Genomic DNA, 15,007 nt, shown 5'->3' on the forward strand with positions numbered 1-15,007 from the left:
CAAGGAGATAAACACATCCAAGTCTCAAGTAGCTTTTTGACATAAAACCAATGTTTGTCTGTATGCTGTGAGGAGAGACAAAGCTTAATTCTAAGAGGCAGATGTTTAACCTCACAGATCCCTCTGTCAACAAATAATTGTTTGTTAAGTGAAGCGACAGTGTTTGTTAAGTGGTTGGTGCAGCGATAGTGTTTGGTGGTTGGCTCAAAAACGATAAAACATTCAAAAATGTCGTTCCCCTCAAACTTATATCATGTATTATGAATATAAAGTCTTTTGGATGTCACATGACTCATCCCTCTGTGTATTTGTTGAAATATGCCACCGCGTGGGTTTTTGCTGCAAATGATCAGACTTTGCTGTTCCCGTTTCTTTCCCTCTAAAGAGTGTTTTTAGCCTTTCTGCAAAAAAAGGCACAACATTTGTGTGGTTGACATGTCCCTGTACCTTGTTCCACTACATTGAATTTTGCAGCAAAGTGGAGGGATGTTTTGAATTTCTACCCAGGAGAAAACTCACAGAAACCTGAACACTCCCTGACAGCACTTTGTGATTTTGCATCGAGAGGACACGGTGCACTTCAATATCTTTTCCATCTTCCTCTGTGACATTTTGTATTAAATCCTTCTCCATAGGGAAGCAGGTGTCAGACTTGAAAGGTAATTGACAGTTAGTCACATTTCAGTCGAAGGATTTGGAAGTGGTCAAGGATGAACATTTGTAAGGATTAAGCAGCCAGGGCCTCAAAGGAAGGTTTGGCATCTGAAATAAAGTTAAAAAAAAAAATCAAATGTCAGAATGTGTGACTTTGACTTTTAACTAACTTATAAGTTTAATTATATGACAGTGTATGATCAGTTTTTTCTTAATAACACAACAAAAGTGTCTGATAATCTATCCTAACCTATTTAACGTTTTTTTTTTTCAAACACAAATGACGATTGATCAAAAAATTACATTTGAATTTGCCTATTTTTCTACAGTCTGAAGTAAATGTAGCCACCCTTGCTGAGTGCGCTTTTCTCCAAGCACCGCCCCTGCGTGTCGGTTGACGTGGAAACCAGCACATGCTCGTGACGTCATCCTACTCTCAGTTCCCTAACAATATGGCGGCATCCATGACAGCCCGTGCTGCAACGAGAGGACTCGGTGCAGCCACGTCAAAGCACCTACTTCTTAACAAGCTGAAGGTACAGTCTCTTCTTTTCTCATCACAATGCAGGTTTGCGAAATCGGGTCATATTCGATGATTGCTTGCACGATTGTGTGCACGTTATCGCGAGTCATGCATAAGGTAAAGTTGACAGTAGGAGCGAGTTGTTGACACACCATAACATCACCATCTTATTGTCCTCTAATCGTTATAATCGTGCATTACGTGACTAGTTACACGAGGTTGCGTGAAGAAAAATGTCAGATCATATGAATAAACGACAGTTTATCATCAGTGCATTAACGTATTGACAGCATTTAGAATGCATGTGTTCCCACCGTAAATCAAAATATGACCTTGCCATCTTTTTCAGAACAGAACCGAATGTCTGAAAGCTTTAAGCAGAGGACAGCCTCCGTTTCAGATAAGACCAAAGTGTAAAGGTCGGACGTTGTACTTTGACCAATTGTTAACTGAGTTTGCTACTTAAACAACCCGTTTGTTCTTATCAGATTTGCACATTGCAAATAGTTACTGTTGCATCTTTAAGTTTGTTCTCTACAATTATTGCAATACATTGTAAACATACTTTTAAAATGCATTGTGAATGCATTTAAATGCATCACATTTCGCAGGTAATGAAATCAGCCAGCTATAAAGATAGTCGTCTTGGAACAATTGGTCAAGTGAAATGCATGGAGTCCAAAAAAGTACTAGTTCCTTACTTACATTGTATGAACAACAAGTAAGGTTCAACTAAGTGCATCAAAAATATTTCTGGAGAAGCAACATTTCACATCAAGCTACATTCCATTGTCGACAAAACATTTCTTAAAAATTGACCAGATATTTTGAATGGTATTCTTCTTCCTCAATGTAATTGTTTTTATTTTTAATCAGTTTCATTGTTTCTTATTTTAAATAGGCAAAACCTATTGATAATGAAATACACAATGTTGTGATGTTGGTTCTTATTTTAAATCGGCAAAAACTATTGATAATGAAATACACTATGCTGTGATTCACCTAGCCCACTGGTGTCAAACTCAAGGGCCGGGGGCCACATCATTTTATGTGGCCCGCGAAGACAAATTGTGCATCAAATTCGTGTGTCATTACTAGAGTTGTTTTCACTTTTAATAATATATATATTTCTTTTTAAATATTTGACCAGTTTTTACTCGTCTGATTTGAAAACGAGTTATTTGTCAGTTTGTTTTGTAGCTTTGACTGTATATAATATGAGGTGCTCATACATTTATTTGGGTTGACAGTCATAATGGCCCTCCGAAAGAAGCTATGACTACAATGCAGCCTGTGAAAAAGAAAATGAGTTTGACACCCCTGACCTACCCCCATTAAGCACAATATTTGTCAAAATACATTCATTCAATATTTTTGAGCATCTTCCCCTTTTTGCTTTGCGCTGTTGTCATTGTTGTCGGTTCAGAGGTCATGCATTCAAGATCAACAAACGGCTGAATTACTTGTAACCCAAATTCTTTCAGACCTAATAAAAAGACCTAAAAAATAATTAAAACAAAAAGATGAAAAGAGACCTTTAAAGTAACTGGCGAGTGAGTAGAATGATGCTGTTGCAATCTATTTAGATGGTTTGGATATTACTTCCATTTTTTTTGAGGATTTTATCATGATATCATTGTTCTGTCACTTGTTCGTTATCATTTTTGGTGATATGAGACTGTCAAATGGTAAGGTCTTGACAGGAGATGAATATCCCAAGTGCGGCGTGTATGCGCTGAATGAGAAAGTGGCATATGTTCGGGTCGGAGCCAGGCGGGCATCTGCCACCTCGTCTCGCGAGACGCTCTCTCGACAGTAATTATCGTCAACGGCACTCCAGGGACGACCTGACTCGCTCCTGCTACCTAACTGCCTCTGTACTTAATGGCACACAAGGCCCATGCAACAGCTAGCCTGACACCTCCGACAACAAGGATGCAAGCAAACGTGCTGTAATGTTTTAATTCCCCGGCTGCGCAAAATAAAATATTACAGCAGCGCCGCCGCAAATTCATTTTGGCAGCCACTTATAGATTTGGACACAACTTGTCAATAGGTAACTGAAATTCAATTAACTTTCTTTTGCCGCACGGACGAGCCGCTCTCCTCCTTGTGTGAATCTGCCGATCGATGCACATTCGACTTTTCTTTGTGGTACGCTACTGCATATACACTGCCTCTGTGTGGCCTACTTTTTGATATCATTTTTTTTTTTTTTCCTGGTTGGCCTTTTTTCTCAATCATTTTGTCTTCAAGAGTGGCAGATGTTTGTTTGAAGTCTCTCTGGCGCAACGTATTTAAAAGCTTCAATCAAGTCAAGGTCTTTATGTTTATGTTTGTGTCGCAATTTAAGCATAATTGATGTCTTTTTCTTCTGGGAGAATAAATTAGAGTAGGTTCAAGCAATGTCGTCAGCCACCAAAGGTGGAAACGACGACAAAGCTAAAGTTCTGATGCGATTGCACTTTATAGCGGCTCTTCAATGTTTCCAGGAATAGTGGAAAGGTACAGGTTTTTGGGGGGTTTTTTTTCTCTCTGTGAAAGGACCCAAGTAAAACCTCTCTCACACAACTCACATTAGGCTGAAAATAAAGTAACAGCTAATCTACGGAAGAATTTTGCTTTCAGCAGACTTGCAGCAAGAGTCTTGACATTCAAAGAGTGTGATCACAAAATGTCACGCTAATATGCTGCAGCAGGGATGCGTACTTTGGTCTTAGGGCTGCTTCTGTTTTCAAAATGGGAACTGGAGTTCTGTATGTATGGGCTTGAATGTCAGCCATCCTTTTTTTCAGCCATTTATCTGTTTTCTGTACAGTTTGGCGCCTCCTATACCATCTGCAGAAAAAAAAAAAGGCTAGTAACATAAATCGGTAAGCATTAAGAAGCCAGTTCTGGTTTCTCTATCCAGGGTCTGAGTATTTTCCTGACTGTTGCATTTTTTGGAATTTTCAGAGGAGCTTAATTTCTACCCCCAGTCTGATGAGGTTAACATCCTCATTATTTGTCATGCACTGACCTTGAACCCTTTTGTCTAATTGGTGATGACAAATGGCTGCAGGGTTAATTTACTAGAATGCTCCCGACAGGGGCTTTTCCAAATGCTCATGAAATTAACACATTGCTGGTTCACTAATTCCAAGTAATTGATTTGTTCCCATTCTCATTATGAACTCATGTATTTTCCCTGTTCATTTATCAAACCACATGGGGAGAAATTAAAGGGAACTTGATCGTGTGAACTTCCATGAGCACGGACATCAAATAGCACAGGACCGAAAAACAGTCATGTGTAGCATTAATGTGCTAAATAGAAAGCCATCAAACTCGTCTTGATCTCTTCAACTAAATTCGTGTTATGGCCTATGTTTCTTTCCGTGTACCGGTAATGTTTTTTTTTTGTTTGTTTTTTTGGCGCGCCCTTTATTTGAAAGTTTTGTTATATTAAAATAAAAAAACATTGCATATTTCTCAATACAAAAAACATTACTTTCATTCCCAATCAATATTGATTCACTAATTATGAGTTTGTACATTTACTATGAGTAATGAATTATAAATTAGGGCTCAACATTAACGGTGAACTAATGGCCTGTGGCCCTTAAGGGGCAGTGTCGGGCCACCTGTAGTTCACCAATGGCGGCCATTAAAAATGACAAAAGGTCGACTCAGCCACTTTTGCTTATTTATGTATTCTAACCATTTACAGCAGCTACAACACCTTAAATGGCCGAATTAATATACGACAGACCATATTCGACATGTTTAATGTATTCAGATTTTTTTTTTTTTTTTTCACGATCCTGTTAACGAAAACATTCAGTGTGCTCGCGACAGGAGCTACAACCTTGCAGTACGTTATTTAATCATCTTCTTTTGTAATCTGCATCATCTAGTCGGGTTAAATAGTATTATTCAATGTATTACATACAATAGGTTTTGTCTTGTATGCAATATGGAAAAATAATCAAATGTACAAAACCATTTTCCTTCCTGTTCTTCACCTTTCAATGCACCGTTCTGCGTCCTTGCCTGTTCAAAACGAAAGTCAAGCGCAAACCATGAGGGGATAGAGAAAAATGGCATCTGTCTGCGAACGACCTGTAAATAGTACAGATGAGCAGTGGAGCATGGCCTCCTGGATTTAGATCAAGTCGATTTGCATCCTGGCAGACTCGCTCTAATCTCAAGCAGACAGGTTTAAGAAGGAAAAACCTGACTGGTGTGTCTCAACAGGTATTTAGGTAATTAGCATCGTTAATAAGCTTGCATCTACGGAGTCTCGTTCCAAGGCGTCATGTTTGAGGAAAGATAACAAATGTGTTAGCCACTGTAAAACTACAAAAGTGTTGCTTTGTAAATAAAATATGTTTTGGGTGGCAACACTATTTTTCTTTTTGATGCAAACATTTGAGAGGCAAAAGGTTTGTGGGCCAGACCTTGCTGACCTCATGTTATGTCTCAAATACAACTAAAGTATCTTCATGGGACTTTAAAAATGCTCTGGTGAAAATTTATGGCTGGGTTGTCATTCTTTCTAATGCCCCCGGCAGGGGACATATTGATGTATAACAATGTGTACAGTCGCGTAGTAGTGCTGCCGTCAGTAGATTTATTGCTCAAAAATGACTTCAAATTGTCTTCCTCTGATAAAGGCGAGTAAGGTCTCCTTGACTTTAATAAAATGACTTTAAAATTATGTCTTAAGGAATCCCCTCAGGCAAGCTCTGTATATAGAATGCACAGCAGCATTTTTAAAAATATTTATTTGACTGAAAATGTCTGATAGCATAATTTACTACTGCAGTTGTGTTCATTTATTGTTAACATCAGTTTGTTGCATGCCAGCAACTGATTGTAAATGTCACACACACATTTGACTTCTTGTGACAATCACATTCCCAGTTTTAGAACCCTCCAACATTTCTTAATGGTCATGTAAATTATTGAAAAGCCCTAAGCAGCTGACTAGTTACAGCAAGGCCTATTAACCTTGGTAAAGCAGTATTCAAATCTAGTCGAAGCTAACTTTGTCCCTTGCGGCGAGGAAATGGAAATGTGTTCTCTCGCTGAGACAGAAGGAGAAGCTGCCCGTTGTTTGAAGTTCCTGCAAGAGATGTTTCAAGTTGAGGGGCTCTCCACCCCTCGGTGTAAAATATTCAGTACCGAGTCTCATTGAGACACCTTTGTTGACGGTGTTTTTACACAAGGCTGGGAAAGTGTGTCTATATCATTAAGTTTGCTTGAGGGTATAAAAAAAAAAAAAAGCAAAAAACAACAACATGTTAACGATGAAAGTAGTTTGGCAGAATGCAATCTGCTTTGATTTGCTCGAGAACTACTGGTTGAATGATACGCGGTAAATTTTCATAATTTATTTATTAATTTTTTTGGTTTTTTTTGTTATTTTATGTTGTTTTATTTTTTTTATTAATTTTTATTATTTATTAATTTAACAATTTTAAGAAATATTTGAATTGGTGCAAATCATATTACTTGGCAGAGGAAAAGAAACGACAAAATTCCCTCTCTAGCGACGTGGGAAATTTAACGATAGGACTACAGGTGAAAATGCGTCGAATACATCGACTCGGTGAACTGTCGCCCTGCAGGCTTTGCAGACCAATAGGTTGAAATATTGTTTTGACGGTCTAATTACTCAACAGCAATAGAAATAAAATATTAGTAATTACCTTCGTATCTGATCTATTAGTCCCATTTCCCGCGTAACGCTGAGGCACACGGTCATGGTGCAGCTGCTCTCAATCGCTCTTTGCGCACATGCAACGGTGACATAATGAGAGGCTTCGCTGCTCATAAAAAGGATTTTACCATCTGTCCACGCCTTGTTAACAAGCCACACGACCATTGTACATATTCAGGGTTATTTAATAATTGATACGACAGTAATATTGTTAGTTGGACACGTAAGAAAACAAATTGACAAGAGCACGTTCAGTGCTCAGCTCTCCAGCTATCATTTAACGGTCTATTTGTTTATTTCTTATATACGGCTTATCCTGTTCAGTTCACAGAAATCCTTCTGTCAATTGGTTTTACATTGAAATTGAATGTTTCCCATAAGAAACCAGTGTAACTCATGGGGAGGCACCATAGGTTGCGGTTAGGAGTTAAAAGAAAATCAAATAGGGGGCTTAGAACATAGTCTTGCGGAACATCCGTGTTCAGTACAAGGATTGGAAAAGTGGGGTAACTCGAGCTGACAGATAATAAGTCCATCCTTAGTCGGTCAGTTTAGTCAAATTCCGAGGCGAGTTTGATTTTAATTGACGAAGAACTGCACAAGAGCGAATCGCCTGTGTATTTGCCACAACCTACCTTCCGATTCTTATTTCTATTCACGTAGGGCATCTCTTTCGGGAAACTCCAACCTGCCTTTGTCTCTCCATCACATTTAAAATTCAATCTCTTTTTAATAGCGGCAGCTGGAGCTGACAGGGTCTGTGTCTGCTGATGGTGCAAATAGCTCAAGAGCTGTCCCGGCGCTCAACCTGACTTAACGCCTCATTACTGGAAAAAGGAGAACGAGACATGTTTGGAGGTAGCAGACAAGACGGAGTCAGGGAGTGGAGAGAGGATGTAGTCTGTGCAGTACTCAGTAAGATAAAGACACGTGTACTGTGATAGAGCTTTGTTCTGACACAGCGGAGGAGGAAATGTTCTTGTTAGAGATTGTGGAGATTTGCAACTTTATCTTGGACTGTTTTAACTACATTAGGTCTCGTCCTGACATTCCGGCTGCTTTTCCTTTATCAGCTTCAACGCAATTGGCTGAGTCCTAAACGATGGCTGAATCTTCAAGAGTACCAGAGCAAAAAATTGATGCAAGACTGCGGCGTTGCTGTCCAACGCTTCTTTGTAGCCGACACGGCCTCCGAGGCCTTGGAAGCTGCCAAGAGATTAGGTGAGTCGTGGAAACACACACATTTGTGGGGTAGGATCATTAATCAAAGTGCTACATTGTCAACAATTCATTTATAGTAGATGCATTTCATTTTCTGTGCATTCTATTATAGTATCGTATAAAAATCTAGAAATTGCTAAATAAAATGTTTATAATACTACTTATCATTGGATTCATTTTTTTGGGGTAATCTTGCCTCAGGACAGGAAAAGACATTTGATCTGAAAGTCATAATTTAATGACATCACTACTTCCAAATGATTGCCAAAAACAATGATGTGTATGCAAGCCGTCCCATTTAGCTTGCATGACTCTTTGGCCGCGCTGTTGTGAAGAATCAGAGATGAAGTTTCATCAAGATTAATCATGTCTTCCAAATGTGTCGCTAATGCATCGCAGCCTGTTAGTTTTGTTGTTGTTGTGGTTGTTGTTCTTTCAGCTTGATGGCCGTGCCTTCTTGTTTCTTCATCATGGCACTCAACCAAATTAATTGTTTTAACAGCCTCTCATGTTCAGTTTTTTACACATGGCATGGCTTTCGTTTGCATTTCTCTTCTTCATAGCTTATTTTAACCCTCGCATGTTTACGATTTGGATCATTACCATGCTCGCATAGGGACTCAGAGATAACAGGCGTAGTTTTAGCCTTTTGTGTCAAAAGGTAGGAAACCGTGATAGAGTTTTAGCAGCAGTTCAGATTTTTTTTCTGTATGTACCGTAATTTCCGCCCTATAAGGCGCACCTAAAAACCTAAAATTTTCTCAAAAACCAACAGTGCGCCTTATAGTCCGGTGCGCCTTATATATGGACCAAATTCCTAAATTTAAACCGGCCCAAAGCATTGTGTCATGAAATCAATCATAAGTGGCCCGCTGAAGACTATGAATCATGACTCAAAAAGACTATGGATCATTATTTTATGATTATAAAGTCATTTGTTCCGTCTGAAGTTGAAATAAAAAAGATAAAATGGAGAATGATTTGATTTGGATTAAAAATCTGACATGATGCATTAATGGTGCGCCTTATAGTCCGGTGCGCCTTATATAAGGATAAAGTTTTCAAATGGGCCATTCATTGAAGGTGCGCCTTATAGTCCGGTGCGCCTTATAGGCCGGAAAATACGGTATATTGTATGGCTGCCTGGACCTCCACTCGGTCCATAAACCTTCTTTTGTTGTTCCAACTGTCCCCACTGAAAAACACTTCAAGCGCCTTTTTTTATTTTTCTTTCTTCTAAATGACTTTCATCTTACGCTTTCACAAAAGAAGGCAGTTGTCTCTGGTGAAAAGTGCTGACAGTAGCATTTAGCGGTGCTGAGTAGAGTTGGCTTAACCACAGCCCTTTGTCAGAAGTGCTGAAGGATAAGACGAGCGACCCTCTTATAGCTTTGTGCGTTTGCGACCGTGCTGTTGTGCCTTTCTTTGTGTGTAGGATGGAGACCGTTATGTCCTCTTCTTGATGGTCTACTCCACAGGTGTCAAACTCAAGGCCCGGGGGCCAGATACGGCGCGCCACATCATTTTGTGTGGCCCGCAAAGAAATTGTGCGTCAAATTCGTGTGTCACTACTAGAATTGCAAATTGTCTTCACTTTTAATATCTTTTTTTTTTTTTTTTTTATATTTGACCAGTTTTTACTGGTCTGATTTGAAAACGAGTTATTTGTCAGTTTGTTTTGTAGCTTTGACTATATATAATATGAGGTGCTCATACATTTATTTGGGTTGACAGTCATAATGGCCCTCCGAAAGAAGCTATGATTACAATGCGGCCCGCGAAAAAAATTGGTTTGACACCCCTGGTCTACTCGATTTTTGGAACCATTTGAAGTTTCACAAGACAATGACGTAATTGTGAGTGCGTAAAACTCCATGTTGTGCTGTCGATGAAATAGTCAAGCAACAGCAGTGTGACTAGTTGTAGGCAATTCAGTGTAACATAGGATATGAATAAATTGAGTGCAGTAAGGGATTGCCGTGCTTCACCGACATATTCCCCTGAGTGCTTGCATGGACAGAGCGGCTCTTCTTCCTTACGAGTACTCGCCTGTGACAAAACAAGACAGATAGTATTGCACATCCGTCCATTGTGGCAAATACCTGATTAGGAGAAAAGGTATTGGAGGCTGGAGATATAATTAAAGTGTCTGAAACAAATAAAAAGGATAAAAAATAAAATAAATATGGAACAGAGGACTCGGACAGTGCGAGGGCTTACACACGCATGGACACACACGGTTCAAGGGACTCTCATCGAACCTGCTGTTACAGCAGAAATGAGCTGGCTCTTAAGACTGTGCTTTTGAGAAAGCCCTGAATTTCTAAATTGTCCTAACATCTGTAAATAGGCTTTGCAGGCTAAAGGCGCCCGTCTCTCTCGGAGATGATTTTTGTAAGCAGCTTAGTGTTTCCACCTCCTCATTACGCACGCTAACCTATTCATGTGGCGGGTGAGACATGGAATTATTTTAGACACACATCCTCCTCTATCGAATTAGCATGATGCTAATGTGCCAGCAGAAGTCAACCTGAGACTTGTTTCCATGGTGCCTGGCATGCATGGAGAGGTACGAGGGAAAGTGTTTAGGAATTCAATTTTGGTAAAATGGGGAAATGTGACTTGAAATATATTCAGAAATATAATTTCAACCCTTAGACACAATCAGAGTTATTTAGAATAGTGCATTTTAACGCACCTATTTTTCCGTTATCATTGGAAGGGTTGTTCAATAATATTTTAAATTATTCTCTAACAGACACAACCACGTGATTTTCACTTGTACTTCATCCGGCAACTATTTCATTCTGCCCCCGGTTTAAAACTCAAATTGTTTCCGCTGTCATCCTCTGCTGCTCATGCCCGCGAGATACTATTTCATCTTACTTGGAACTCTTTTTAATTTTGCAAAGAGGCACTCGTTATTAACACTGACGCCTCCTCTCAAACCTCCTTTTGTGTCTAAGTGCACTTTTTCTCCTTCTTTCTTAGTATCCAGGCTTTCAGACTATGAATACCGGGTCTCACTAATGCAGTGTTAGTTTAATCGGCGCCATCTTGCCAGAGACTATTTTCTTTGGGACCGCAAATTCTTTTTACGGGTCTGTGACTTCCCAAGTTCTGTCTCCATGTTCTCCTTCATTTACTGACATAGGATGGGCTTGTTTCTTGCCTCCAGGGTCAAGGTGTCCATCTCGCTCTCCACTATTTCCCCCCCCCCACCCTCCAACTTGACGAGAGCCTCTTGTCAGTGGCTGAATTTGTCCACTTAGATCGCGATAACCTTGCCTGGAACCATCTTTCATCAAGAGTACCAAAGCTATTTAAATTGGGCTATTGTAGGATGAATGCTGAAAAGAGAGCCGAATGACATACGGTGAATTTTCAGCTCTTGTCGGGTAAATGTGACACCAAAGGTTATTTTGCATGAGAGAAAGGTCAAGGTTTCTTAAATTGCATTCTTTTGAGAATGTTTGCTTTATTCATGTACAAAAGTGCATTTTTACATTGCATGGTATAGTCATCGGTGTCACTGAAGTAAATATTGTATGTTCCACATATTACACTCAGTGGTCCACGCATTTCTTTTCTTTTTTCTTCCCTCAATGGGATGAGTAGCACGCTCAAGGGGTACTTCAAGGTGCGAAACGTCTAGTGCATTATGTTTCCATGTATGTCCGTCTATTGTTGCAGATGCCAAAGAGATTGTGCTAAAAGCTCAGATTCTGGCTGGTGGGAGAGGCAAAGGTGTGTTTGACAGCGGCCTCAAAGGCGGAGTACATCTAACCAAGGAGTGAGTATGCCTCTTTGCTTGACATAAACACATGCAGTAGCCAGGATTATTTGAAATTAAAATAAGACTTCTGCTTTTTTTTTTTTATGGCATGACCTTTAGTTTTACTCACAAATTTGGTTTTGACGCATGGGAGAGTTTTCCTCTGTTAAGGCTTTGCGGAGTCGCAGAGTTTGATTTTTGCATGTTCAATTTATTTAAATTAAAATGAGGGTTCACTCTGAAGTGTGGTGCATATTTTTCACTGTTCTTTGTATTTGATGACTATTTCTTTGATTGTTTTGGCTGTTTCTAAATGAATAAAAAAGTTTGCTGCTCCGTCGACACATTTATTTGCAGATTTTAATTAGTTGCGATGAGGTCGTTACCTTGTTGTTTTTTTGATTCATTACAAATCATTACATTTTTAATGTTTGCAACGAGAGTTGAATAATTTAGAGTGCATCTGTATTGCAGAATATGCAGAGGGAAACGGGAATGGGTTGAGTACTCGGCTTTCTGTGATAATCAAAGCTTTATTTCTTCTTTTCTATTCATTCATAAATCCGGCTCTTTCGAAGCAATCCTTGCATACAAATAAAAATGAGGTTTATTGACAGTACTGCATAGAGGAGATATACCCACGTTTCCGTCACTCGTCGTATTCTCCATTGCTTGACGCCCGCATTTAATATGAGTTGAACTCGTTCTCTAATCCACCGTAATGTATTCAGTGTGTGGCAACTGTGTTATCGTCTTTCCCATAGCCCCGCAGTTGTCGGTGAGCTGGCTAATAAGATGCTGGGTTTCAATCTGACCACCAAGCAGACGCCGAAAGATGGAGTGAAAGTGAAAACGGTAAGTTGCTATCCAGCCAAGATAATGATAAGACGGTACTGCACTTCACACATTATTATGATGTGGGCCTCATCTTGAGCCTTCTGACAAACCGGACCTCTTGAGAGTTTCCACGAAAATCGTTATTTTTAGCCATCCCCAGCAAGTGTGGAAGATCTGGGTAAGTGTAGTCCTTTTAGTCTAAGCTTGGCCAATCATACGACCGTCAGAGCTTAGTTGTCAACCTTCCGATGAAGCTTGAATCTACTCCCAGACCTCACCGCGCTACCGAGTAGAGAATGCCATTCAGCGGGAAACAGCACTTGCGCATCACCCACATGGATTTGCTGTCAGCGCTGATAGAGGATTGTGCAGAGGTGATGGAGAGAGGCACGGGGAATATTCTTGTGGAATAGGGCGAGATAGAGAAACAAGTAGAATTGAGAGGGTTTGGTTTTAACGAAACAATATGGACAGAGGTGAACCGCAAAGCGAATGACTGTTACGAAGTTTACGTAATAGCACTAAATGAATACTCTCTAAACACTAAAGGCAGATAAGGCAGTCCTTCCTATTTTAGTAGGTGATGGGTTGGAAGCAGAATAAAGTAGTGTCTATAAACGTAACCACTCCTGTCCCTCAACTGATTTCCCAAATTTGCCTCCCCGATCTCATTATTCCTTCAAAGTGATTCCGCCGATTTTTTTCCCGGTGTTTACAATTCAAATGTGGTAACTTGCAAAATGCATTGAGTGTATTTACCACAGTCAAAGGGATTCGCTAACCAAAGTCCATCCATCAGTCACATCTCCCATTTTCCTCACGTGAAGGTGATGGTTGCAGAGGCCTTGGACATAACCAGGGAGACCTACTTTGCTATTCTAATGGATCGCTCCTGTAACGGTCCCGTTATGGTTGGAAGTCCCCAGGGAGGTGTGGATATTGAGGAAGTAGCAGCTAGCACACCAGAACTCATTTTTAAGGTAAGTCATTTGTGTTTAACAATCCACATACTCGTAAAAAGCGCAAATTTATAATCCATAGTCGGGCATTTGGTGTAAAATTATTCTTCAGCGTTTGAGTTGCTGTCACCTTCTTTCACTTGTACCCCAATTCTGACAGGAAGTCATAGATATATTTGAAGGTGTACATGACGACCAGGCAATTCGCATGGCAGCTAATTTGGGCTTCAAAGGACCTCTGCAGAGACAGGTAATAAGCACAGTAAGGTCTTTACTCTGTAAAGTCCTAACAAAGTGTGATGCAGAGCCACTGATGTATTGTAAAATATGGACGTGCTGTGTGTACCCAAAGACAGCTGCATGATTATTTATAGACCAATCAAAGTTGATATTATTAGTTTTCCGATGTGTGCTGTGAAGTGTCAAGGCATTCGGCGTGCTTGCCAGAGGGTCAACTGTCACATCTGGTGGTTCTGTCTGTACAGTGCTTTGCAAATGGTATTTCCCTAGGTTGTGTTTGGAGGTAGGAAGACACTTTATTATATTTCCTAACCCTTGGAAAAAGCAAGAGCATCGTTTGTGGTTGTCTGGACGCATTTTAGTTTTCAAGTCCACCTTGTTGAAAATAAAAGCAATATATGAATAATGTGAAACCGACAATCTGGCGCCGAACTGGATTTGTTGCCTTTTGTCCAAATCAATTGATTACCAATACTTGAAACCAGACAGTGTGACAGCGAAGGTGATCTGCCAGGTTTTGTTGCGTGTGTTGGAGGCTGATTGGTCTTGGTCGGGCCGGCTGCTCAGATCTGAACCATCCAGTAATTATTTTCCTCTATGGACTTTTGCAGGCGGCAGATCAGATTAAGAGGCTCTATGATCTCTTCTTGAAAGTCGACGCCACTCAAGTTGAAGTCAACCCTCTCGGAGAGACTCCTGAAGGACAAGGTACCTCCTTCCTATCGTGATTTAAATACAGTTGTTTTTGAATGTTTTGATTTTTTTTATTACATGGGTTCTTTATGTAGACATTTCAAAGGTCATGCATTCCAAATATTTATTCTGATGTAATGATGCCTTTATTTTTGTTGCTGTACCGTTTTCAAAGAAATTCCTGTGACGAACGAGCGAATATTTTGCTCGCTGTCTTTTGCAGGTATCCTAATGAATATGGCCCCTTTGAAATTAAATCTTTGAAGTGTAAAGAAGATGTCCATGAGGTCTACTATAATGGTCGGCTTTATCCCTTCCAGGCAGCGAGCGGGGAAGGCGCCGAGCCACAATTTATTCAGACGCTAACCTCTGAAATAATTTATTTAAACAAGCCACAGGGA

The 15,007-nt window shown here is 40.0% G+C and overlaps 1 protein-coding gene across 1 annotated transcript in view; it reads left to right on the forward strand.

Moving 5' to 3' along the window:
* Window positions 1-1,058: 1,058 nt before the first annotated feature.
* Window positions 1,059-15,007, forward strand: part of suclg2 (succinate-CoA ligase GDP-forming subunit beta) — a 32,107-nt gene continuing 18,158 nt past the window's right edge. Inside the window, exons 1-7 of the mRNA XM_061291949.1 lie at window positions 1,059-1,190; window positions 7,955-8,102; window positions 11,796-11,895; window positions 12,642-12,732; window positions 13,542-13,694; window positions 13,834-13,923; window positions 14,525-14,621. Coding sequence (XP_061147933.1) covers window positions 1,068-1,190; window positions 7,955-8,102; window positions 11,796-11,895; window positions 12,642-12,732; window positions 13,542-13,694; window positions 13,834-13,923; window positions 14,525-14,621 — 802 coding nt within the window. The 5' untranslated portion in view covers window positions 1,059-1,067. The remainder of the gene's footprint in view (window positions 1,191-7,954; window positions 8,103-11,795; window positions 11,896-12,641; window positions 12,733-13,541; window positions 13,695-13,833; window positions 13,924-14,524; window positions 14,622-15,007) is intronic.

This window comes from Syngnathus typhle, linkage group LG11 (assembly GCF_033458585.1).
Source record: "Syngnathus typhle isolate RoL2023-S1 ecotype Sweden linkage group LG11, RoL_Styp_1.0, whole genome shotgun sequence".
Taxonomy (NCBI): Eukaryota; Metazoa; Chordata; class Actinopteri; order Syngnathiformes; family Syngnathidae; genus Syngnathus; species Syngnathus typhle.